The 27055-nt window shown below is 40.7% G+C and overlaps 1 protein-coding gene across 2 annotated transcripts; it reads right to left on the reverse strand.

Moving 5' to 3' along the window:
• Positions 1–2114: 2114 nt before the first annotated feature.
• LOC119647165 (zinc finger-containing ubiquitin peptidase 1-like) lies at positions 2115–21141 on the reverse strand. 2 transcript variants are annotated; one of them, XM_038047971.1, is made up of 10 exons: positions 20969–21141; positions 20166–20451; positions 5015–5169; positions 4680–4939; positions 4409–4614; positions 3733–4291; positions 3547–3675; positions 3223–3442; positions 2951–3162; positions 2115–2485 (listed from the first exon to the last, which is right to left on the reverse strand). In XM_038047971.1, the coding sequence occupies exons 2-10, from the start codon at positions 20429–20431 to the stop codon at positions 2441–2443; spliced, it is 2052 nt and encodes a 683-aa protein (XP_037903899.1). In that variant the 5' UTR covers positions 20432–20451; positions 20969–21141; the 3' UTR covers positions 2115–2440. The 2 variants fall into 2 exon arrangements, with proteins under 2 accessions (XP_037903899.1, XP_037903898.1); XM_038047970.1 differs by having other exon boundaries at positions 20166–20454; positions 20969–21140.
• Between the last annotated feature and the right edge of the window lie 5914 nt (positions 21142–27055).

Raw genomic sequence — 27055 nt, forward strand, 5'->3', positions numbered from 1 at the left:
TCGCCCAATCATGTCACATGAAGTGTCAGCCAATCAATGCATTGTCTTTCTCATTATAATTAATAATCGGGGTTTCTCAACGGATTTGTTAATTAAGCAGGTGAAATTACTGTTTCATAGTCGAGTAGTCCGTGTGGTTTCAAATTTGGTAAATGATACATATAATACAAGATACTGGCTGACGAAGTTCCTCATTATATCAGCTGATCGCACTATTCATTTCTTCACCGCGTACGCACCACAAGCCAAGAAAGATGACTTATTCCAACTTCTCGATGGAAAGATCTGACTATATTATCATTGCAGGCGACATTAATAGTCATGTGAGTGAAAAGGCTGAGAGCAACAGGGGCCATGGGGGAAAGGGTTTGGCGCACCAACAGAGGTGGCGAGCGTATAGTCGAGTCGATTTTGCGGACACTCATGACCTTCTACTTGTGAGTACATGGTTCATCAAGCAATTGTCCCATCTCCCTACATTTTATAGTGGGAACAGTATAACGCAAATTGACTATATTCTAATAAGGCACCGAAATTCTACCACCGTGCATTCCTCGTGGTCACAAGGCCAGGTAAGCGATTCATCAACCGAGATACTTGACTTGGAATGATGCTGGCCAATTGGCAAATTTACAAGAATGCCAACTGAAAAACAAATAAAGTGATCGCTGTTAGCCAAGCGGTCTATTACAAAGATATTTATGATAAACTAGACACTCGGAATAGCGAGAAAAATCTGTATCGACTGATCAAAAGCCGACACGAACGCACACAGTGTATCGAAACATTTCTGTTGCGTTAATGACAAGAACGGTAGTTTTCCAATAGGCCGACCAGTCGCGAAGGACATATGGCGTAAAAAATTCGAGCAGATTTCAACGGAAGAATTTATTTATCCTCCAGTTTCGTAAGCATTGTCGTCATTTGGAACAATTCCATCTATCAGCGCGACTGAAGTTGAGGAAGCAATAAAACGATTGAAATCTGGGAAAGCAAGAGGACCTGACGACCTCGCATCTGAACTCTGAAAAGAGAAAAGCTGAGACGCAACACTGTGGCTCAGTGAATTCTTCAACCGAGTTATTCAGGAAAGTAGAACACCATTTGACTGGCAAGAAAGAACCACAGTTCCAATCTGGAAAAAGAAAGGTAGTCCACCAGAAGTTCAAATTACTGTCCGTTGGGATTGCTGTCCCATACCATGAAGATTTTTGAACGCATTCTTGACAACGATATTCGCGAAATCGTTCAAATAACCGTGAATCAAGCCGGATTTGTCAAGAACTGCGGAACTACTGGCGCAATACACGCTGCGCGGTTACTCGTGGAGAAACAACGTGAGAAGTTTCGCCTTCCTTACATTGCATTCGTTCGTGTGCCACACGAACTCATTTGATATGTTCTATGACCAGAACTAATTCCAGAAGAACTCGTTCGCTAGGTTAAATTGCTCTACCATGATCCGAAAATAAAGGTCGAAATATAGCGAGTATATCAAAACCGCTTCATGTCTCTATAGGCGTTCATCAAAGAGGCGCCCTCTCACCACTCCTTTTTGTTCTTCTAATGGGCACCGCCACACGGGACATCCAACGTCCACTCTCAGTGGCAACGATTTAAATAACTCAGTTTAATGTTGTCAGTCAATGAAGAAATTGCGCTATGAAATTACTTCACGCATTAGCGCAACCTGGATGAAGCGGCGTTCCACAACTGTTGTTTCTTGTGATCGACGTAGGTACCGAGCGATTTCATTTTCTATATAATTCACATTAACCTATGTTTGCCAAGGTATGAAGGGGGAAACCACATCTGGGATGCTTGCAAAACGAATGAGGTAAACGAAACCGTAGTCAAGTCTATAAACTTATATCTAATTGAATTTGTTCCTTTGAAAATTACTTTTATGATTGTTGTAGTCGGTAGCTCTGCAAAGGTATAAGAAAGATTTGAGATGAAATATTCAGGAAACACAAAAAACCTATTCCAGCAAGTTGTGATGATTTGAAAACCTTCAAAACGACATATCAGATATCGATTTCAATATAAATGTAGACTGAACTTCAAGCTCTTGTTTTCCCTTAAAATTCAATATTAACTGCATTCTCCCAAAATTTAAATTTATAGTTTCTCATATTTTATACGAAATAGTTAGATTATCACATCATCCTTCTACCATTTCAGGATCACTATTAATAAAATAAATGCTATATATATTCCATAAAATCCTCGTTATTCTGCTTTCGAAACAATAATATCGTGTGTTCATGTGTGTAAACTAAATTATTCTCAGTTTCTTTTTCAATAAATCTTCTTCTAACTACAATAAATATTTATACAAATGTAATGTTCGCATTATATAGTACATAATACTTAAATAAATAAAACAGCTTATAATATAGTTGATTTTGTCTAAATGTTTAAAGAATTGAAACACAGGTCAACGATCTGGTGGAATTCTTAAAGATCGTAAGACTTTACTTGCCTACAAGAAAGTAATAACTTGTAAGTAACTTGAAATTAGGTAAATAGACCGTGAGCATTTATATACAGAGTAAAGTTGCCTTTCTGAACATCATAAATTTCTAATTCTACTCTGGAAGAAAACATAGTACTCGAAAAAGAAATAATTACTATGTCGCTGAACACATTCCAAATCGTTAACAAACACCTAACAACGAAATACTAAGTATATTTGCGGTGTTTAGAGAAGGCCGAAACTAATGAAACTATTTCATAAAAATTGATTAAATTCGCTACTTCTAATACCTTACCTTTCGGCCTGTATGGCGAATATTGTTAACTACCTAATCTCTAGCATAACTGAATCGTTATGCCCTCATGTCTTGATCAACTCGACGTAGACAAGTAAATCTCTCTTTGAGACCCACAGTTTTTATGCCATAGTAATTACTTCTTCATCTAGCCACACAACTTGAAAATCACTTACTTGGTATTGTTCTTCGGTATCAATGAGACCCCAAACGGCAACAATTTGATATTGTGGAGCTCTCATTGCTGATGGTCCTCGTCGTATCAGTCTTAAAGAGTCTTGTGATGAGCCTAATGCTGCTACTTGTCGTGGACCATGACTTGGATCCAGCACCAATAATGTTAGGCCAGATGCTCTTTGTTCTATACCTATTATGGTTCGCGAGTGCCCTAGGAAGAAAATATTGCAATTGAACTACTATTTACTCATGAAGTGATTTAAATGTGCACCTTGATGTTGAAGGTACAAAGGTGGTGTGTATACTCGGGGTTCGTCAAAATATTGGAACACCCAGTTAAACAGTTCAGGATGACGACCGTCTGATGATGTAGGGCGATGAAAATCTACAAGCTGGCAATTAATTCTTAGCCATGAAAGAACTGTAACCACCTCTGTGGCACCTATCCATTTTCTTGTGTTATATAGTTTGCAGCCAAGTTGTTCAGAACCCTATGAACCGAGATCCGAATTTAACTAACATTTCTCATACATTGATAAAAATCCAACTCAATGCATTCATTATAATGGTGAAAAGAAGGTTATCAATTACTGACCTGTACATCGAAACCTTGTGCCCAAGCAGCTTCCACCATTTTTTGCAACCGTGAGATGCTAGGCATAGCTGTCCTTGATGGACCGTGAGTACCCCAAGCAGAGTATAATGCTTCATTGAAAGTTGTATTCTATTTTAAAATTAAAAGTTAGTTTTAGAAGCACACAACATTGGTAAAACTATCTACCTGCAGCAGAGACGAAAGAAGCATTTGAAGATTCCGGTAACCACATCCCCAACCTTTGTCTCCATAACTAGAAGCATAATGATCAACGGCTGAACAAACCAGAGACTTTATGACTCCAGGTGAGGATGAAGACAACGAAAGAACACGTGGAGCTACCGACTTTGTACAAGATGTACCATCGTCAATTCCATGCGATTCTGCAGCTCGCAAGCCAACTTGACGCTCATAATAATCAGCAACACTCATTTCACCTGCATAAACAGCCCTTTGCATTGCTGCTGCTGATTGTTCACGAAAGTTTCCTTGATCGTCCATTCCGTATTGGGCACGTAACATTTCAAATTCACGTTGTTCGCGCAATTTTTGCGCCTCTTTTTCTAAATCTGCATTCGAATTAATATTATTTGGACTTTTCGCAAAATGCCCTTCAATGTGTAGATCCACTTCCTGTGATTTCATTTTATCAAGCGAAAGATTGCACACAGGACAAATGCTACCATTATGACCGACTGTGTATCCGTTCTCTGTTGTATTTGCTTTGCCGGGGCTTAAAATATCTCTGCAAATGACAAATTTGCTTGGCATTAATTTCGTTGGAAACATAAACCTAGCATATTATAATTAAATTACTGAAAACAACAAAACATGTAAAGCACAATTAATATTGGTAACCTACCTATGTTCTATGTTAACATGAAGCTCTAAATCTGATGAATTTTCAAACGTTCGCGTACAAATTGGACATTGTAGTGCATTCAAGGTACTCAAGTGGTTGCTGGAAGAATTTGAATTAATACTAGGGCTAAGCGGATCGAAATGTGAGCGATTTATATGTTCCTCCAAAATATTAGCATTCTCTGACGTATATGGACATAATGGACACTGCAATAGAAAGTATATAATTACAAGGTATACTTGAATAACGTCTGAAAATTATGTGTACATACTTGCAACGGACTTTGCTTTCGTGTGGCAGGCGTGTGACTTTTCAATTTGAGTCCTAATTGCGAGCGTGATGGTGAGCCCTGACCCGCACTACCACTACCGTTTGGTAAATCAAACCCATTTACAAGCTGCTCCTTACTGTTACTATTTGAATTACTACTACTACCCCCACTACTACTGCCATTGACCATATCACAGTTTTTGTTATTACATTCGTTAGACCGAATCTGGTTATTCGAACACGACGGCGTATAATTTGTGTCTGGCAAAAAGAAATATATATTATTTTATGTTTGTACATGTGAATTCATCGTTTCGAAGTGTCCCGTGAACTTACTAGATATATCATTAAAAATCGTTGCTCCTACTGCTGTTGAACATTTTACATTATTTACGATGGGTTTTTGATGATTAAGACCCTGATTGTTGCAGTTTTGATTTGGTGGCGACAAACCTCGGCATTCCGATAGAGAATCAGATTCCTCGTCGATGCTATTGAGGGAAAAATGTACGTTAAAATGTACAAACAACAATATATGACAATATTTCTATAAATACTAATATTATCTACTACAATACAATGTTTGATATAATAGTTTCTCGCAGATAACAAACTGAAATGAATAAATAATGAATATACCTAACTGCTGAGAATTAGGAATGAAGTCCATCGCGAAGAACAACTTAAGTTTATAATTTTTTAAGAAAAATATTAACAGACAGAATTGCGTGTTATACTTCAACGATAAAACGAAACAATGTTCTATATTAAGAAAACCTTGAGATAACACTTATTGCACTTCTTCTTTTAAAGTGGTCATTTATGCATGAATACTATTTCGAGCAATTATAAATTGGAACATCAAACCGAGACTATTAGACAGCAACATTCCTCCCGTGGTTTTTTTATGATAGCAATGCACGTGAAAATAGTTGATACTTGCACTTGCAAGATCTACGCTTAACTATTGAAATACTTTTCGGTGGGTTAAAATCTGCTCGGCAAAAGTATGTATAGAATCGGCTTCCAGGAAAAGATAATCACTGATAACACCGGCCTGTCATGTTTCCATACAGGTTTTCAATAAACAACAAATCTTTATAATCGAATCTATAATAAAATTTCCAGATCGAGCAAGCGGTGCGAGATCTTAGGCTGCACATCAATGAAGGTAAGACAACATATATGGTGGCAACGTCAGCACCAAAAACCAACCAACCAACAGGATCAAACCGCACTGGTCAAACGGGAAGAATAAAGATAGGAGACTACAGTTTGGAGACCGTTGACAATTTCTCCTATCTAGGGTCGAAAATAACAACCGATAACAGTTACGATGATGAAATCCGTGCAAGGTTGTTGACAGCCAACGGAGCCTATATCAACTTACAAAAACTGTTCCGCTCGAAACGTCTCACCATAGGGTCAAAGCTCTTACTGTACAAGACAATGATCTTGCCAGTCCTCGTGTATTCCTCGGAGACTTGGGTTCTTAGCAAGAAGAATTGCGAGCTCTTGGCCGCGTTCGAGAGAAGAATCCTCCGAAGAATTTTTTCCGTAGCGAGGCAGACCCTATCTGAGATGGAGCGATGGCGTAGGTCAGGACGCCAGATAGCTTTTAAGAGGTATCGAATTGGTGGACCTCGGCGCAAAACCGGGATGTCTGGATTTCCTTATTAAGGCAGACCTAGACCGGATACCGATTGTTGCCCCGTTAATGATGATGATAATAAAAATTCGATACAGTAAACTCTCAAACAAATCAACCAACTGTTTATGCTTCTGCAAATACATAATCATTCACCTATATTCCTTCGAAATACGAAGGTGAAATGGATAAAGAAAGTTCTTGCTATACTCGATGAAATAATGACGTTGGCTATGTAACGCTTTACTTCACGTCAAGGTATTGCTCATTTCATAAAAACTAAGATACAATATAAAATGCTGTAGCTGGTTAGAAAACATTAATTGAGAAGGAAATGGTAAGTGTAGTTTCACTAGCACAAGCAAAAGCAATCAAAGGTCAGCATGAGCTCCAGCGTTATATGCGAAGTTTTAGCCTCACTGCAGTAACCAATTATTCTCTGTAGAAGTTTTCGAAGCCTCTAAAAAAGAAGCTAAAAGGCTAAAAATCTCGAAATATCCGTCAATCACGTAACATACTTATTATTGGGGTCAAATAGTGCACGACAGGGTAGACTGACACGAATATAGCTCCCTAGTATCAACCTATCTCTCTCTGAGAGTGAACAGCCTGTCTTCTAGGGTGATGTGTGGCTTTCCAGGAGCCAAGCCTCTCGTCTACCAAGACCGTTAGCGAGTGGTGATAGCCACACCCTATACGAGGGGAATTGAAAAACACCACCTTAATCCTGGGTGTCATGCGAACTGTTCCCATTGGATAGTTTGCAGTTGGGAGTAACTGACTGTGCATAAAATAGACAACCAAGATAAGGTACATCTCAGAACTATTGGGAGCCAGGTTATTACAGACAAAAACTGACAAGTTGGGACGTCAATCAGTGGATCCAAAGTCAACATTGGAATACTGCAAGGACAACAACCAACAAAGACCACTGCTTGCAAAGCAGGGACAAACAAAAGCACGTCTGAGGTCAGTATATAAAATGTCAGCAAGGAGACAGGCCACAGTAGTGCAGGTGCTAACTGGTACCCGCGTTATCTTAAAGAAGGCCTGAAACCAGAAGGGGCGCTTAGGAAAACTCAGCACAGACCTAAGCCATCTTTTTCGGAGCCAAGAAAGCGGGGAACAGCGGAGATTAGCCCGCATGATTCCCCAAAAAATATAAACCTGAGTTCAAGAGGGGAGAAAACTCGGGTAGGCCAGGGGTGAAGGCAGGAATCAGGAAGCTCGCTATTAGCTATGCTAATGCGGTCGAGGGTATTCGACCGGCCATATTGCCAAAAACGTCTCTCGAGCGAATACTCGTGAGAAGCAGGAAAATATCGAAGACGCTTTCGACTAGGTAACCAACTGGTAGACTGCACGACGGAGGAAAATTCCTACCGGTTATAGGCTTGCTTGACATACTATAGTTAGTAGGTACACTATACCCAGTAAAAGGGGCAAAATAGTTCTTTAAGGACGCATTGCGGCTTCCTCTTAACAGAATAATATTAATCATAACATACATATTCAACTCTGTTCTGCAACATCCATAATAGACCGCAGAATCTGCTACAGCCTCTGAAAGTGGGAAGCATCAAACACAATCGACATTTTACAGGCCCATAAGTCTACTATTTATTTACTGTTTTCCAAAGCCACACCATTTTTACTACGATTACAAGGTAATCAACCAGCTCCAGTTTGACTTTCGATAATGAATGAAAACATCGAACAGGTTCCCAAAATTGCCAGATAAGAAAGACACAAGAGACTTGGACATATTTTTCAGTGACCTTGGATGTAGCGGAAGCCTTTCATATAGACACGACGATCTAACAAATAAGTAGAAAATTCCTTCCAATTAATTAGGGTAGACGGGAAGAGCGGGAGAACTTGACCATTCAATGAAAGGAAAATTTAAGTTTCCACGGGGTCGGACAATTCAACTAAGAGAATATCCGACAGCAGATTGAAAAACTATTCGATCTGATGAGTTGGACGCTTTTCGGTTCCCAAGTCAAGAGAGCTGCGCCTTGTGGTAACCATCAGAAAGAACCCAACAGCGGATTCATATCTGCTGCCGCTCGGCTTCCCAGAATACACAAGCCACAGAGGAGTACTCTCCAGAATGTCATCGTCTAACTTTGCTTAGGGCCAGAGTGTTCGACTTGTACCGTTGGAATTCCCGCTCGGATTGGAGAGAGCGAGCATTCTGACCACTTTGGTTAACGTTGCCGAGGAGCGTGTGCACATTCCAGAAGTCAATCAATCATAATCCGTTTAAGATAAACCATGAGTTCAGGAAATCAAAGAAATTCTGCGTCTCGAGAGGGTGAATGTAGTTCTCATATTATTTTGGAAGCATTTCGCATTGTAATTATGACGATCAGACAGGAGTTCCCACAGACAGCGTCTTAGGACCTACACTCCTTGACATCCTCAACATCTGCAGATGCTGCCATTATTAGTACCAAGGGTTACAAGCTCCCTTTCTTCCTATTATTACCAATTCCCAACAGAACAAAGTAAAATATCTCGGCATACATACATACATTGCGTTTCTGTTGCCACTGACTTTTAAATACGTTTGGTAGCGTGAACTTCGTTGGAGAGACCACTGAGGTAGTCTTGAATTTTGTTGTTCAGTCTATGTACAGTTCCTGTTTTAGCTCCCAGGAGGCTTTATTGGACGCTGCTTTCGTTGTTGGTGAACATGCAATTTTGCTTTTGCTCCCCTCATTATTATTAGTAGCCTCAAAAGTTTCTTAATTAAAATGGTTGAACGTTGTTCCTTCATTTGCGGTTCTCTTTTCTGCACTTTCAGTAATTCTATCTGTTGTCATCTGTTATGTCTTTAATCTAGTCATCAAGTTTGTATGTTAGTTACGTTGATATGTCTTTAATATATGAGATCATGAATTTTCACCCTTTTGGTACACCACGGATTAGTTTGAAGAAATAATCGAAAGTTAATTGTTTGTTTCGGTGGAAAATAGATGGTCGCAATACAAAATTTTTCGAGGATTTGTAATTAAACTGATTGTTGGTGCAACATATGTATATAGCCATAACTATTGAGAAAATATTGCATCTATTTCATTGGTTTGCAGAAAAGTTTCTAGTTCTAGCTTGTCGTTAAGTAAACCGTTTGCATTCCAGTGCAGTTTCAATTTCTTCATTATTTACCAAGCAATTTAACAAAGATAATATTTCCTTTTGTATAGGCTAATTGCATCTGATCCATTAGGCTTTGCCGAGCGGCCTGCTGAAGTTGAAAATTTCAATTCGGATGATGGGAGCTGTTTGCTCAGAAATGTCGATTCTTAGTGACTGTGGGATTATATGGGTGGATTTCCCTGAAATAGTGTTGATTTCTCACTGCATCTGAATAGTTAGATTCTTCGATCAGGTGACTGTTCTGGAGTATTACTTTGTAGCACTCCTGCAATCAATAAGTCGAGTCTCTACAGTTCGCAGCGTTGGTTGCATTTTTGTTTTGTTGAGTAACCGCAATAGTTGGCTGTGTGATTTACCCGCAGTTGCTACCACTCTTTGCTGAAAAATCGTCTTTCTTCTTGTTACATTAGTTTGGTGTATATCAGCACACCCTACGCATAAATTCACGCGTTTGTGTTTGATTTTGGTTTGACCATACGCTTGACAGTTCTGGCATTGATATTTGTGCGGTGCAAAATTCTTCGACACATTAAATTATATTATAAAAAAACCAAACTTTTTGGTTTTTTGAAAACCAATTAGATGTTTAGTTACCATATTTTTTACCTGTCGTGTTACTGATTTACGGTGCAAAAGTTTTCGACGGTAGCATTTTTGTCAATTTATAAATTTAAGTTTTAAACATATCAAACAAGATAACGGTAGTTAGAGTACAGTTCATCCTTTCCTATGTTTCAAATGTGTTTCAGAGAACTGAGAAAAACTAAATAAAGGGGCTATACCAAATTTACCAAAGCTCAGTTATATCGAAAATATTTGATTTACTGAGAATAATGATTTATTATATCGTAAATTTTGATCCAAGTAAAGAAAAGAGAACACTTGAAAAGCTATCAGCTGTCACTCGTAGAGATAGAAGTCGTATTAAAAGGAAATGCAGAAGAATAAAGCAGGAGAACGAGTAAGAAGTATCACAATGCAAGGAAATTTAAGCAGAGAAACCATCAAATGGATAGTGTAATATACAAGATTGTCAAATGATGTACGCTCACTATGCAGCGTGAGTTGGGAGATGAAGTCTCCAACAGAATTAGAACTCACTTGCATATATCAAAGAACAAGGCGGAAATCCGGAAGCTGGACCCTTCCGGTATGAAAGATTTTCTGTATTTTTTTTATAAAAACATTTGAGTGGACATTTGCCATAGCACGTAAATTATATGCATATATTATATTAGAATATTCACTTTCGAAATTTGCACTGAAACAATAACTTTGACCTATTACAGCTCCTGTTCATTGAAATAGCACCCGTCAGTTTTTTTTACAATTCTCTGAGAATCTTATCTTTGACATTCTAGAAATGCGGATTTTCTTAATTATGATTTGATTTTGTGCTATAACTATAACAATAATAAAAAAAAAAACTCCGCCGAAGCCGGTCCCAAGCCCGGTTGTGAAAGGAGGAGGGATGGATAGCTTCAGTCTGAATGGCTGTACGCCACCGCAGCGTCTCAGGGGGTAGGTGAGGAAAGTGCAGGAACTTTGCAGTCTTGCAGATTACTCATTAAGGAAGCTATCTACACACCTGGCAGCTAGGGATAAAATGCACCACCAAAAAATGAGAAGGAGAAATTTAAGGTCCGGTACGGATAACCGGCGGGAGTCGTCTGACTTGATGACTGGGCCGGGCTCTCGTAATGGACAGCACGGCGTCGAAATCGCTAGTCGTGGGGCGGGTCGACGTCTAGGCGCCACGACGACCAGGAGCACAGCTCCGCCTGCTGCAGCTGTTTCGCCACAATCTGTGGCGACCACTTCAGCAGGTTCGCGTAGGAAGCGGATGAAATGGACTGAAGAAATGAACCTTTTCATCATCCGCTCCTACTACGAAATAACGGCGGGGGCGGGTACAACATCTTACCGCCCCTTGTTGCACCAGAGATTCGTCGAGCGTTTCCCGCAATTCGCGCACGTGACTGTGCAGCGAGTCGCATACCAGTACCGCTTCATCACTCGCAATGACACAATCCCGGCCACCATCAGGGAACGTGTTCGACTTGAAGTCATCGGGGAAACTGGTGACCGAGAGTCGATGGGGGCAGAGGCGGCGGCATCAACAACACCACGCCGCACTGCAGGCAACAGGTTCAGTACCCGCCGAAGCACTCTTCTCCACCGTCCAGCTGAGGTTTCCGCTGAAGTTCGGGACGAATTCCAAAGAGCGTGTATAGAATTCTCGGATATGGATCCTTTGCATAGACCAGGTATTCCCAGGCTCTATGCATCTCCAGCAACTCCGGGAATTCTATCTCAAATCAATGATGAGATTGCATCTCGACTGTGTGCTGATATGTCGCTGCTGCAACTACAATCACTTGTGTATTGTGGTGCAGTTGCGGCTATCAGATTGCACGGTCAGAAGATTCGCTTTCGCGTTATTGGTTTGAGTGACAAAAGAGATCCACCATGGAAAATTCGTCTGGAACGTCGGCGGGACTCACTAAGGCAGGAAATTGCTAGACTGATTCAGATCAGCACTGGCAATGCCAGCCGACGGGTGAGAAATAAAGTGCAGAGGGTTTACCGGAACTATGCCATCCCCTGTGAGACACCCGTTGTTGAAATTCTGGACACACTAAAACAGAAACTTTCTGTCATACGCAGTCGGTTACGACGGTATAGCGAAAGTTATTCCAGACGTGTCCAGAATGCAACATACGCGAGGAACCAGCGGAGCTTTTTCAGATCTCTCAACGAAACCCAACAGAGCGCCCAGACAATACAGTTCTCGGTGACGGAAGCGAAAGAGTATTGGGGTGGACTTTGGGGGTTACCTGCCCAGCATGCTGAGTGGATCACCGCCGAAGGCACCCGCCATGCCAATACACCTGGCATGAATTTCGCGGATGTTACCGAAGAGGAAGTTCGACGAGCCATAAACATCTCGAAGAACTGGAGGGGCCCAGGTCTGGATCGGGTGCAGAATTTCTGGTATAAGAAATTTACCAGCGTACACAGTCGGTTGGCACGCAGTATAAATGAGGTCATGAGTCGGCCGGAGGAATTTCCACCTTTCCTCACTGCGGGAATTACCTACCTTATCCCTAAGAAGGACACGGTGCAGGACCCCGCAGACACAAGACCGATCACTTGCTTACCAACCCTCTACAAATTCATCACGTGCATTATTAGTGGAAGGATCAATGCGCACCTCGAGACCAACAACATTCTGTCCGAGGAGCAGAAGGGCAGCCGAGTTGGGTCAAGGGGTTGCAAAGAGCAACTCATTATCGACTCGGTAGTTGTAGGACAAGCAACTAGAGGCCAAAGAAACCTCTTCAGTTGCTATATCGATTATGCCAAGGCTTTTGATAGCGTTCCGCATACCTGGCTAATCGACATCCTACATCTGTATCGCATTGATCCGAAACTAATAAAGTTTTTGGCGACAGTCATGGAAGGGTGGCATACCACCTTGTCAGTCCGTACATCTGAGGGTGCTAATACCTCAGAGCCCATCCGTATTCGGAGGGGCATCTTCCAGGGGGATTCATTGAGTCCTCTTTGGTTTTGTATGGCACTGAACCCCCTTTCATGGCTACTGAATGATGCTAGAGGGCATGGTTTTGCAATAAAATATGGCCTACGTGCTAAGTGCGAACTGACACACTTACTGACAACCATCTTAGAAGTCTGTTGCGAATAATAGACATGTTCAGCCGTGATATTCGGATGGAGTTTGGATTAGACAAATGTCGAATCCAAGCCATTCGCAAAGGTCATCACGAGCCGCATGCCGGACATAGCATTGGTGACCTCCACATCGAAGCTATGACCGAGACAGACTTCTACAAGTACTAGGAATTCTGCAAGGAACCCATGCTCGAGTTGGTGATTTGAAGGAAGCTCTGCTGTCCGAATTCCTGCGACGTGTACAGCTGGTGCTGAAATCGCATCTCTCGGGGAAGAATAAAATAAGCGCTTTGAATGTATTCGCTATCCCTTCACTGGCTTATGCATTCGGAATATTGCCGTGGACGAAGACCGACCTGGAAAATGTCCAGCGGCGGATACGGACAACTATGTCCAAATTCCGAATGCATCACCCGAAGTCTGCCGTGGAGCGGATGAACCTGCCTCGTGACATCGGAGGTAGGGGCGTGGTTGACGTGGCGGCACAACATCATCGCCAAGTCGACTCGCTGCGCGCTTATTTTTACAGTAAAGAGCAGGCGAGCCCCTTGCATGCGGCTGTCAGTAAGGCAGACTGTGAACTGACTCCACTTAACTTGAAGGATCGATCTTTCAATCCTCTGAGTGGGGTGAAGTCGGACCAGGAGCGGATCGAGGAATGGAAGTCGAAGGCAATGCACGGTAAACACGTGAATTGTCTTTGGCAGCCATTTGTCGATTTGCATCTGTCGAACAGATGGCTGTGTGCTGGGGAACTCTTTGCTGAGACGGAGGGGTTCATGTGTGCCATTCAGGATGGCGTGGTCGCCACCCGAGCTTATAAAAAGCTCATCATGAAAGAACGGGTGGAGAACGACCAGTGCAGAATGTGTGGTTCGGCGTTAGAGACGTTGGACCATCTCATTTCTGGCTGTACTGTTATGGCACCGGTGCAATACATCACCAGGCATAATGCTGTATGTAAGGTTATCCATCAAAACCTTGCATATAAGCATGGGCTGATCACGGGAACATGTCCGATTTATCGATATGAGCCGCAAGCAGTACTTGATAGTTCTGCTTACAGCATGTATTGGGACCGGCAAGTTCTGACTGATCGCCATACTCCACACAACAAGCCTGACGTACTGTTAGCTGACAAGACGGGTTGCTCCGCGTATATTATTGATGTTGCTATCCCCCATTATAGCAACATTGAACGGAAATACGTGGAGAAGAAGGTGAACTATGAGCCATTGGCTCGTGAAATCAAAGAAATTTGGCGTCACGAGGTTGTAGTTCCCATAATATTGTCAGCTACAGGTATTGTACCTAAATCCCTGACGGCTTCCCTTGATGTCCTGGGACTTTCGCACAGTCTGGTTCAAACCATGCAGAAGTACACCATTCTGCATACGTGCTCGATGTTGCGGGGGGTACTCGACGGATTCTCCCACTGTCCTACCACCGGCCACCACCACCAGTGCCCCTTTAGTTTTTAAGTAGTAGGATCGTCCGAGCCTAAATGCTTGGCACTTAGTGCTAGTATTAGGTAAAATCCGGCATCTGCCGAGATTGTGATAACTCGGAAAAAAATAATAAAAAAAAATAATTTTATCAGGAAAATCGTACACCCCTTAACCCTTCTCCGGGACACAGTTTTATTACCTCACGTCCCTTCTGCCTGTTTTTTGAGATTCCCATAAAGGTATTTAAACTAATTAAAAGGACCACTATTGATCATTCTTTTGTAAATATTTGCAGAGTAATTATTGGTAATTTACTGAAGAGTTATTTAAAGGTACAGAAAAGTTGTGGTTTTAAAGACAAAAGTGCTTAATTTGCAAAAGTGAATTTTTTTATGTAATTTAATGAAATTTCAAGACTGGAAGGTGTAAGGACATTAGTCCTAAAAAAAGAAGAGTGGTACCATTGAAGAATGGAAAATGATAATTATCCTTTGATTTGTTTTTGTTTTAAAAAAGAAAACCCTTTTTCTTTTGTTCCAGAGCAAAATTTGTCGATATCTGGTAAAATAACGACGTTATCAACGATATGATTAACCGCTACTAAAGAGTGAAAAGAAAATATTTTTTTATTTTTCATCCCACTTCAAAAAAAAATTGAAAGAAATTCAATGAACACAAACCCTATAACTTTGTTAGTAGTAGTGTGATTTCCACCAAATTGGTATCATGCTCTACATTATAGCCTATATTGCTGCAAATTTCGTGATTCTAGGATGAACTTAAGGGGAGCTTTGCTGTCAATTACTTAAAATTATAGTAATATGCTATAATTAACTTTATTTGAACAGGTATCAAGGCGGAGGGGGCATTTTGGAGCTCAGGAACCGTATGATCTCAGATCCTTTCAGATTTTTCGGTTGAGTAGGTTCTGAAAATGGGCCTGTGAAAGAAATAACCACTTTTCAGCCTGTCCTCCCTCCTTGTGAATTGTCAAAACTGAAACCAATGCCATTCGAGACCTTTCATTTGATACCCCATATGAATATATTTGGAATAAAACCACCACCCTTTTGCATATATGTAGGCCCCCCTTAAATTCCACGTAGAACGATGTCAGCTCACTGTATGCGTGAGCGTTCCCAGCTCCCACCTTCTCAACAAATTCGATTGACGGTATAACCGTTTCCGGGAAAAACGCGTATGGCAGACATACAGACAGGCAGTAAACTGATTTTAGTAAGGTTCTGTTTTACAAACAATCCAACAAACAATTTAGTCGTAGCACTGGACAATCGTAAGTTTTCAATTCCTTTTTTATACAAAATTTACAAACCCTTAACGCTACCGAAAAATGCAAATTAACCATTCATTATTTGATTTTATAGCATATCCATCAATAAGAGTTCATCAACCTTTCCAATGGATATACAATAATCTAACTCGCAATCTATACCGTAGAAGTATCAAGATAATGCTAGTGCTAGCCGTTGTCTCGCACCAAAACGTAAACGTCACCCAAGTCGATTTTGTGCTACATGCGTATATAAATGTGTAATTTGATTCTGAATACCATGCGCTATTTCGATCGTTATGCACATGAAGATTATGTGAAATGTACGTATGCACCATTAATGGTCAATTATACTGCAATTGAGTTATACTACTTACTTTTTGCGCTTAAAAAAATAAAAGAGGAAGGTAATCCTGTCGTCGTATCGAAGGGTTATAGTTCGTCTTCTTCTCCATGTATTTCTGTTCAGGGTTTCTATTATGGGGGATAGCAATATCAATAATATAGGCGGGGTGACCCGTCTTGTCAACTAACAGCACGTCAGGTTTGTTGTGCGGTATGTGATAATCAGCTGGAACTTGCCGGTCACTACAGTGAGCGCAATTTCTATATACGCACCCCATATATTGCTCGTTGTGACTATATAGAAGCCCTGAGAAATAATAATAATAATAATCGTTGGCGCAACAATCCATGTTGGATCAGGGCCTTGAAGTGTGTTAGAGCACTTCATGCAAGACCGTAACGGTACACTAGGAGGCAATGTGGTCAGCACTGCACTCGCCCGAGATTATTACCCTGATTTGACTCAGGTACTCATTCACAGCTGAGTCGACTGGTGTCCGACGTCAAATCACGATACAAATTCCACTGCCACCAGTGAGATTTGAACCGCGACCTTCCGTACGACAGCCTTGCGCTCTAACCACTCAGCTATCCGGACACTGATGATTAGTCATGGTTTGCGCTATCTGATGCGAAAATCAGTGTTCAACGTTTAATTAATTAAGGGGGTCATCCCGTGCGTAGAATACGAAGAATCGATTTTTTTACATCAATTGTATTTAAATATATTATAGAATATTTGGGTAAAGTGATTTTTCGATATTCGGAGTCGTTCGGAAATTACAGTGTCGACCGCCGTAATGAAGTGCGAATTTACCAGTCCCAACGACGTTCGAATGACTTCGGTAAAACAGAAAAAATTGAATCCAAGGCTTTACATGAGTTTTTTTAAGAAACCGAAAGTTTGTTGACTAGGTATAGCAGATTAATGGTCAGTTAAACTTTTATGGTTAGTAATCACATTCTAATTTTTAAATGCGTTTGTCCCGAAACTGTATGTTGAAAATCTGTGCCACCATAGCCCAAAATCTATCCAACGAAATTCTTTGAAATTTTCATGACTTATTCAGAACATATTTTTACGTGAGTGTAATTCTAATTTGAAATAATAAAAAACTTGTTGTTTCTTTTTTATTATTTCAGATATTTTTACGGTCCGCAAACTAGGATAATTGCGATTCATTTTGTCGTTTTCTTTTTAAGCATTAAAAAAGCGGTAAAAAAACAACAAAATTTACAAAAAAAAAGTTCAACAAGGCACCAAAAATTTACCTTTTAATATTATTCAATAATCCTAGTTTGCGGACTGTGGTTAAGTCCGCACGTCAAATTTTTTTTTCTTTAAAATGAGTACAGCGCTCTCTAGAATGCGGAGAGATGGGTGGATAAATTGCTCTGTGTTTGAATAATATCGGGCTGGAAAAATTGTTACGCATTCTCAAGATATTAATAAATATGTGGTGAAAAATTGATATTTGTATCTTTATCCAGTTTTTCACAAAAAAAATCCAAAAACATCCAAAAAAGCGAAATAAAACTGCCTTCACACGGTATGACTTCCTTAAGTTAATAGACAAAAAAAAACCGCTGATTTCTTTAAACTGGAATTAAGGAAAGACATTATTTCCAAGAACCTAATATTTCAGATAGATAATGCTAGAATTTATGCTTCAAAGTTTATTTTATGTTTATTAAATGAAAATTTTGGTGATGTCTTCACCTGAGCAGTTAGCCCAAAGTTAGATTCATTCGAAAATGTCTAGAAATCAATCTGCGATATTCTTTGTGATGAAAATTATTTCAAAGATGCAAATAGCTTAAAAAAAAAATAATGGTCGAAAAAGGTAAAAACCTCAAAAAATTACGTCGTCAATGTCTAATAGATGTATCCAATAACAAACAATATTAATAAACTTTAATCTATTGAATAAAATGCTTAGCCGAATTTCATATTCTATTTGCTCTTTCTTCATCATTTTTGTTTAAAATTAATATTCTATACTCATTACATTACTATCGACACCCATCTGATCGAGAAAGATGAATTTCAACCAAAAACGTGGAGTTTCAAAGCAATTTTTCACGGTACTATTTATTATGTATACCTTGTCTTTTGATGTTTTACTTGCCGAAAGAGTTACCCCGATTTTATTCATGGAGTGGGACACCTTCAGGTTCTTTCAGAAAATTGTGTGCTGTTTTCGCAGTATATCTTTGTGTTTTGTTGTCGCTGATAATATTACCCGATTCCAAGTCTGAGTTTATACCCTTCATAATAACACAAAGTACTGTTGCTTTGTGCTCTGTTCTCATCTATAATCCAATTGAGCTCTATGCCTAGCTTCGAGTTTCTTGATGTAGATCGTTTATGCTTAGGACCGACGAGGTCTTGACTTGATGCTGTAATATTCTTATCTGTGCAAAGGGTGTTACAACATTTAGTTGCACTGTTATCATCGTTGACGATATTTATAGGGCTAGCTTCTCACCTGTTTATAATAAGTATACCTAGAAATGCCCCACTTCAACAACATCCTCCATCAAAAAGCGAAAAGACTTTTCTTCACGAAATAAATTCTTCTTTTACTTTCTTCAAATAGATCACCATTTCAATAATAATAATCCAATCGAATCAGTGTGAAGTGTGTTCGAGCACTTCATTCAAGACCGTAACGGTACACTACAGGATTACCATATCCTATAGGAAGGTAATGTGGCCAGCATTGCCTATTACCCTGATTTGACTCAGATTCTCATTCACAGCTGAGTCGACTGGTATCCGACGTCGAATTACGGTACAAAATCCTTGTGCTCTAATCACTCAGCTATCTTGACACAATTTCAATGGCGAAGGCAAATGTGTGATTCGGTTCTCTTGAAACAGAGGTACGAGATACGATTTCAGAATGGCTCATACATTCTACAATCACTATCTAATTCACTTCTGAATTTTTCCCTACCTTATGGTATTCACCTTTTTTTTCTGTATTTTAGAAAAGCAACCACTTTTTCAATTCCAAAGTGTTACGTTATTTTCCGAAGGGTTTTTTTATATTCTATGGCAAGACTAAATCTTTCATGGCCATCAACATTATACATTTAACAATCTTCCAGATATTTGTCGACGAATCAATTTTTGAGTTAGTAGTTCTTAAGAACTTAACTTATTCTTCAGAATCTCGACCAATACTCTACTGGGCCCAGAAGAGAATGATAGCTCTGTGCACATTACCCTGTTAATTAGTTAGGACATAATCTACTTCCACATCCATAGGCTACTTATATTCTTGGGATAAGGTTGATTAATAGCGGCATTGACGAATTTTTCTCTAACTACAGACGCTTCGATAAGATCCCGTCAAAATCCGATACGTTGTCAAGTCTAATTCGGTTCTGCCACTTCACCCATAACCTTTAGAGAATTACAAATTGGACCCAAAATTATAGGTTTTTTTCATGCTTGTCTCTTGAGTCACAGTATAAATTAGTTAACGTACAGGTATTCTCTAATTCGAGTGGCTATTGATTCGGCACGGGTTGAGAAGAAAGGTCAAATGAAGAAATAGAGAACCTCGGGGTGAATGAAATATGGATAATTGTTCACTAATTATAGTTAATCTGTGGGGGCAGTACTTCTATATGAATATTTAGTAAATAACACATATCCCAATTATTAAGGAACGGAATTTCCATAATCTGAACCTCAACCTTATGCTAATCTTCAATCTATAGATATCCCAACTCCACTTACCAGGCCTTCTGTTAAACTTCAACGTAACTCAATAGTCCCTATAATTCTCAATCACTTTCAATGCTTCCTACCCTCATGCATAATTCATATTAAACACCTATTCGATACTCTAGTCAGCTATGCACATTTCCTCGCTCTCTACTCACCTGGGACTCGGGTCATCGATGAAACTCATCAATTCGTTTTCAGGCGTTAAATAATCCAAGTGGGCCTGATTGACGTGAAGTAGCAGTTCGGCCGGTGAGACTCCGCTGAAGCCGCAAAACGGACACTGAGCGTTTCCTTCCACATGGCATGTTCGTGTGTGCTCCCGCATCATATCGTCAGTGAGTCCGGTTAAACCGCAAATTTCGCACGAGTGTTCCTGCATGGGAACGTAGCAAGCCCCTGCATCATCATCCCCCGACGACATAGTGTCCGAATCCACAGAGGCTACTATGTATAGAAATCAATGTCAATGCATTTTTCCGCTACTGTAAAAATAATAGAAACAGCCACGCAACAAAATCACAAAAGGAAGACGCTCGCGACACTTTAATGTGGCCCGAGCATGATAGAAAGTAATGAGAAGATCCTTATCGCACCAACTAATTGTCCTGGAGTTCATACCCTACCGAAATCCACTGTCAACGTCAGATTGCTTACTCCACGGCTCCACGGACACTGGACTTTTCTAGGTTAAATCGATAAAGCATTTAATTTCTCGAGCAAGGCACAGATATTGCGACTGGCGACATTCACTTTCGCTCTCCTTTCACAGAAGCCGGATGACGATTTTTCACTTTCGCACCGAGGAATGGGACAGTTCGCGAGGTTAATTTGCCCGGTCCCATTCCTAATCCTTCCCGAGTTTTCTGAATGCGGATGTCTACGCCAATGTATCGAACCTTCTCATTGCCACTCGCACTGGGTGTTGCAGGCAGAATGTAATCAGATTAGTGGTACATACCTTCCTGTTTACAAACGATTCAACGACGTCTTGAGCGCTGCTCTATCCTTTCGAAGCAAAACTTGTCCGGAAATATTTGATTCCCTGGCAGAATAACGTGAATATCCCCACTGCCCGATATCGCTCGACTCGACGACGGGAACATTACACAATGACAGTTTGCGGGCTGTCACCAGTGAACGACTTCCTCCTTTCGTCGTAGCCGACGAGCGCGCGCAGTAGGTGTTCGTACAACATCGACTTCCGCGACATCTCCGAAGTCCAATTAGGATGTGGGTCATGTTCAGGTTGTTGGCATTGTTGATGCACGTGCAAATGGCAATTGGGATTTTTCATATTCAAGACACAAACCCGATGGGGAAGGGAATGGGGGTGTGAATTTATTAATTTTTTTCAGGTTGATTGACCGTTATACTATTTATTTCAACGGTAAGACATTACAGCTTGTTGGGGCACTGTGGAGAACAAGAAGTAATCGAAATATTGGTTTTGAGTGAAGTAAAAGGAAGTCAATCTCTCCAAAAGATAAATGTAGCATTGGGTTTTGTTACTCCATAGTAGGCCAAGGTGACTCATATGTCCTATAAAGCTCATTTGGGTGAAAAGGCCCGTTCTAGTCACTAGGATGAGGGGATAGTCTACTAGGTGTGTCTGATCGATCCCTCTTAAGGGTTTGTTATGCCCCCGGGGGTATGTTTCCACGGCGGTCTTTATTATAAATCCCAATTGATTAGTGTTCGCTTAGTCTGAAAGTTTTTTTTAATTCGTTGTCCATTTCGTAATATTATTTCGCTTTACCTACAGCCCACCTTTGTCTTCCCTCAATGGGCTGGTTTCTTGGGCTCCCAACGCAACCTTGCGTGATTTACATAGCTACGACTTTGCTAATTCAAAATGCAACTCACTCCTGAAAATGCTGTTTTCAAATCCTTTTTTGCAAGTTCATCCGTCTTCTGATTAAAACCAATATCTTTGTTCTACGCTCTCCATATCAAAGTTATCTCAATTTCTGCCGCCACGATTTTAAAGTTTTGCTGGTTTTCTTAAACCAGTTTAGATCTGGTTTGGGATAATGCAGTAGTTTCAGGGAGAACGTGAATTTTAGCGACACAGGTTCATTGCATATACATCCGAAGGAAAAACAGGGTTATGGAATATTGGGTTTTGGTTTCACTCCATGTATCCCAACTCATTCCGGTCTTTTTATGGATGGAGGCGGAAATCTTGAAAAGACTATGCTATGCCCGTGAAATCATCGTGAAGTATTACTTCGCGGAGTGGTTCCTATTCTACACCAGCAAGTTTAGGTCACGCGTCCGACGCACTCATCCCAATACCTGGAGTTTTTCAGATAACAGCTATTGTGACGTTCACTGCGACCTAATTCACCTCTGATTTCAACATTTAATATATGTATGAAGTTGTTAGATCCGATGTCTACGTTGAAGGCTGAACCTTTTTCTCTTTTCTAAGAATCACCTATAATGGAACGTAATCAGGTCCGAATTCCAGGATATAGCGACGCATTCGGGATAGTTCGTCACATATAGTAAAATAGATTTCACCACCCTTGCCATTAGAGATGAACTAGCCTTTGCTGCTTTCTCTCGCACATAGGCCAAATGGCCCTTCAAGTTCAGCTTGGTATCGATATCGAGGCGGGTTCATTTCAACCTCAAGGCATAAATCTCTGTACCGATTCGTTTGCTTTTCCGTATGGCTTTTGTCAAGTTTTTTTTTAAGGGTAGCCGTATTCTCCCCTTATACCTGGGGACAAGACGGCTGGTTCCTGTGGTGTAAACGCCGTCGAAGCATTATAACCTCGCAAGCCTCAATTAAATGCTGACACAGATGACCCACAGTTCGGGTCGTGCCCTCTTTCGAGAGTTGCCTGAAAAACATCAACTATCATAGTTTTCCTTTTAAGTACATCGCGCCTTGGGATGTCGCTTTCGCTATTTTCAATGTCGAGAAAGATGGTCTGATCGTTCAGTCGTACTCACTCTTCCACCAAACCATTCCTCTCGTCAACGGAATACTGTGGCATATTGGGTCGACTATTAAGTTTAACCCCTACCTCACAAGTTAGGCACAACAAACATTGAAATGGTTTCTAGTTTCGTTTTAAGAGTGACGAACGCTCCTGGTATTCGTCACGCAGCCCACGTCGTGAAGTCAACGTCAATTATTTTACGAATTCGACACCAAGCTGTTTAACATTTCTTCATATTGTGTTACTGTGGCAATGTTAGAATCGTAGCAGCTGTAGATATACCATGACCACCTAAACTATTCCCTTTTTCACCTGGCCGCAAAAACTATCCAGATCTGTTTAATTCCAGTATCAAATCTCCTTTCTGTGTTCGCCTGATACAGCTCATCCTATGGTCTGAATCCGTCAATTCCAGATCCGCTTTCTCCTTTTTTTCTTTCGCTTTTTGCTACTCAAAAGGTTTTACAAGGATCAAGGTTTACAACTTTCGCGGATATTTCGGGCGGCTAACTGGAACAGATTTGTCATTTGTCTGTAAATTGTTTTGGGAAATTGGACAACACTCTGGAACCCGCTGGAAGTTAGAGTGATTTCTATGTCAAATAGCTGCTTACAACAATCGTAAGGAAAGCATTCATGACTTAGGAACACGTTTCAAATCTCTAGCTCAAAATGTAAGCGGAAGCAAATAAAAGAGCTCAATAGGTTAGATTCTGCTCAGTCTCAATGGTTCAAGTCAGCCTAAAAGCTGGTCAACATCCAAATTCAAATTCGACTAGTTGTTTATATTTTAATTGGAGTGGAGACCTCCGTAAAATGGAGATATGACTTTGTTGTACTCTGCAATGTGATTTTTTTCTGTGAGAGCTCATAGCACTTTTCCTGAAGCGACACATACTAATAATGTCAGTAACATGTAAGCTTATTTTTAAATGTAGTTTTCCAACAGTTGTTTACTAAACTATTTTTAGGAGACCGCATCCTAAAAAGTTATGACAAGAGCAATTATGCGCAACCCAACGTCGACCCGCTACTTAAATTGTTCTACAATCTTTTGTCTGTAGTAGTGTGGTTTTATTATTTCTCTGAACCACATGAAGAAATTTCAAAATTTTCTGACCAAAAGACCAGCTAGGGATTTTCTAGGAGTGATGTATTATGGTAATATCTAGAAGATTCGAAAAAGTAAGTTTTTACTAAAGTGTTGTTAGTGAGAAAATAGTAATTATTGAAGCGATGCTTATGGTACCTTCTACAATTTCTTACAGTAAAAAATGTGCGCCTGTATGGTTGTTTGTAGCGATTGTAAGCTAGCTACTGCTTATATAACTAATATTTTTTTCTTCCAAAAACATACTTCTCATGCCACATGATCTTTGAAATTTTCCTTTTACTTTGTTGTGAACCTGATGCCCATTTTCAGAGTAGATAGGTATCAGTGGCTGCTCTGAGGAGCCCAATTAGCGCTGTGTTACGTCGTTATGATGCTACAGACTCTTAAGGCCATGACTGCTGTTATGAGAGCAAGGAGGCAAAGCCCACCTTCCATCCTGCAGTTAGAGATCTCTCTGAGTTCCTCAAAGGCTGATTTACCTAGTGTCCGTAGCATGCCTCTAGCTAAACCTGGGCAATCGCAAAGGAAGTGAGGGTTCCCCTCTTCTGCGCAGCTCCGGCAATGCGCATTGTAGGTTATGCCGAATCTGGCACCATGGTCCCCTAAAGGCCAGTGCGCGTTTGACATAAAAGCTGTCGTGATCGGGTTTTGTTATAGGCGGGCCAAATTCACCTTGACTTGGCACAGGTGGTGAGACTTCGCCATTTGAGGTTTGCGGCTGCTAAGTAGTGCGACTAGATTCTGCTCTTAACCATCGCCAGCGGGGCATACTATACCCGCCGAAAGACTGTAAAGAGTCGAGCCCTGCCTGGCCAGTCCGTCAGCCCGCACATTTCCCTGTATGTTCCTATGACCAGAAACCCAGAGAGGGTGAGCTTGAGCATCCGCCTAGACTATTCAGCTCGTTTCTGCGCTGCCTCACCAGCTTGGAGGATACTGAGTACAAGGCCTTAATGGCCGCTTGGCTATCGACCAGAATGGGTATGTTACGCTATTAAACTTCGTTCTAATGTACTTTTTGCTTAAAGCCTGCACCATACAACAGTGCCATACGTTAAGATCGGATACACCACAGCTGTGGAAGGAGACTTGCAAAGATTCTCTTGCAGGCATAGAAGGCTATACATGCCTTCTCAACCCGCAGTTCTATGTTCAATCGCCAATTTAGCTTTGGATCGAGGATTACACCCAGATACTTTATATAGAAGGAAAGAACCAATTTTTGTTCATTCAGCCGCGGTAGGTGAAACTCGGGTATTATTGTCTTGCCTTGGTGGTGAATATAATTGTTTCGGTATACGCTGCATCCGCGGGCACACCATTCCCAACGCTCCTTCTATGATGTCACTCATAATGGAGGGAAACATCCCTGACACAAATATCACCAAGTCGTCGGCATCCACCACCTTTTATCCCGTTCCTGTCCAATATTTGTAACATTTCGTCCGTCATTATTCACAAGAGCAGAAATGGCGCTACCCTGGGGCGTGTCTCTGTTCACAGCTCTGGTCAAGTGGCTGATTCCCAGATTCGACTGGATTACCATGGTTCTTAGCGTAGATATTATCCAATCCATAAGATATCCCTCCAATCCAATATTAGTCAAGGATTCCTATGGACTCCTATGCTGCTCCGACAGAACGTTACTGAGCTTTGCAGATTCACTGGTGTTTTCAATGTTCCGGCAATAGTCCGCCTCTTGGCAGTCTTGGTGGAAGACTAATATTTCTTCAGGCAGTCCTTGTATCATCATCAACGGCGCAACACCCGGTATGCGGTCTAGGCTTGCCTTAATAAGGAACTCCAGATATTCCGATTTTGCGTTGAGGTCCACCGATTCGATATTCCTAAAAGCTGTCTGGCGTCCTGGCCTACGCCATCGTTCCATCTCAGGTCTGCCTCGTCTTCTTTTTCTATCATAGATATTGCCCTTATAGACTTTCCGGGCTGGATTATCCTCATCCATACGCATTAGCTGACCCGCCCACTGCAACCTGTTCAGCCGGATTTCATCCACAACCTGACGGTCAATAATAAAATCAAATTATGACTCCCCTCTTTCGTTGATCCCCGAGCTATTCCAAAGGAAAAAACAAATTTGTCAAATGACTTTTAACAGACAAAGGGGGGGGGGGCTGATTTCGTGATTTGTAACTTACTGTGTATCGGGGTCGATACTTGCTGCTTGTTTAGTTTCGAACTGAGTATTCAACAAAAAGTAGTAATTCCTCTGCGTTGAATATATTGACTTCGTCACATGAATTAGCCCCTTCAGTTAATCACAATACGTCTCATTTGTCCCTTTTCTTAAAAAAAGTAGTTCTACGAAAGCCGAATTCTTTTCAGTTATAAGTGCACGAACTAAGAAGGGCGATTTTGATGAGCTTCGCATTAAGGGCTAACTCTAGCAAAAATAAGTGAAATTAAGAATGGGGAAACACCCATTCACTTTCTTGACTCCTTCTCTGGGCAATTAATTTCCGACTGCAAGCAAATGTGCCGCGTTAAATATGAACAAGTTGAAAAGCAGAAACTTAGCCAGGTATGGAAGTTTTCGTATACTTCTTCTGTAAGAACACTTGATTGTTGGACTGTTCCGTTTGCATTGAGCTTGTAATGTGTTTGCATGTCAGATTACTGACTTTAGTATGATATTGACATACAATGTTTAATGCAATCAAAAACAATCGGACCAGAAGGGGAATTCTGCTATAAATTGTGCTGGAAATGTTTTACCAAGCATTGCAAATCACTTCGAGGTAACAAAATAAACTCATGGGAACTGTTCTGCCTCGAAACCTCCACTTGAATCCTGCCTATTTGCATCAATTGAATATCCTTTCGTCTATCAAGTTGAATTGAAGAACTTTATTTCTTACGCTATTTCATTATATACACCATGTTGCTTCTGAAAATTTTTAATGTTTTAATGATAATTTAAATGCAGCAAATGAGCACATTAAACTGAAACTTGCAATCA

Source organism: Hermetia illucens, chromosome 1, assembly GCF_905115235.1.
Source record: "Hermetia illucens chromosome 1, iHerIll2.2.curated.20191125, whole genome shotgun sequence".
Classification (NCBI taxonomy): domain Eukaryota; kingdom Metazoa; phylum Arthropoda; class Insecta; order Diptera; family Stratiomyidae; genus Hermetia; species Hermetia illucens.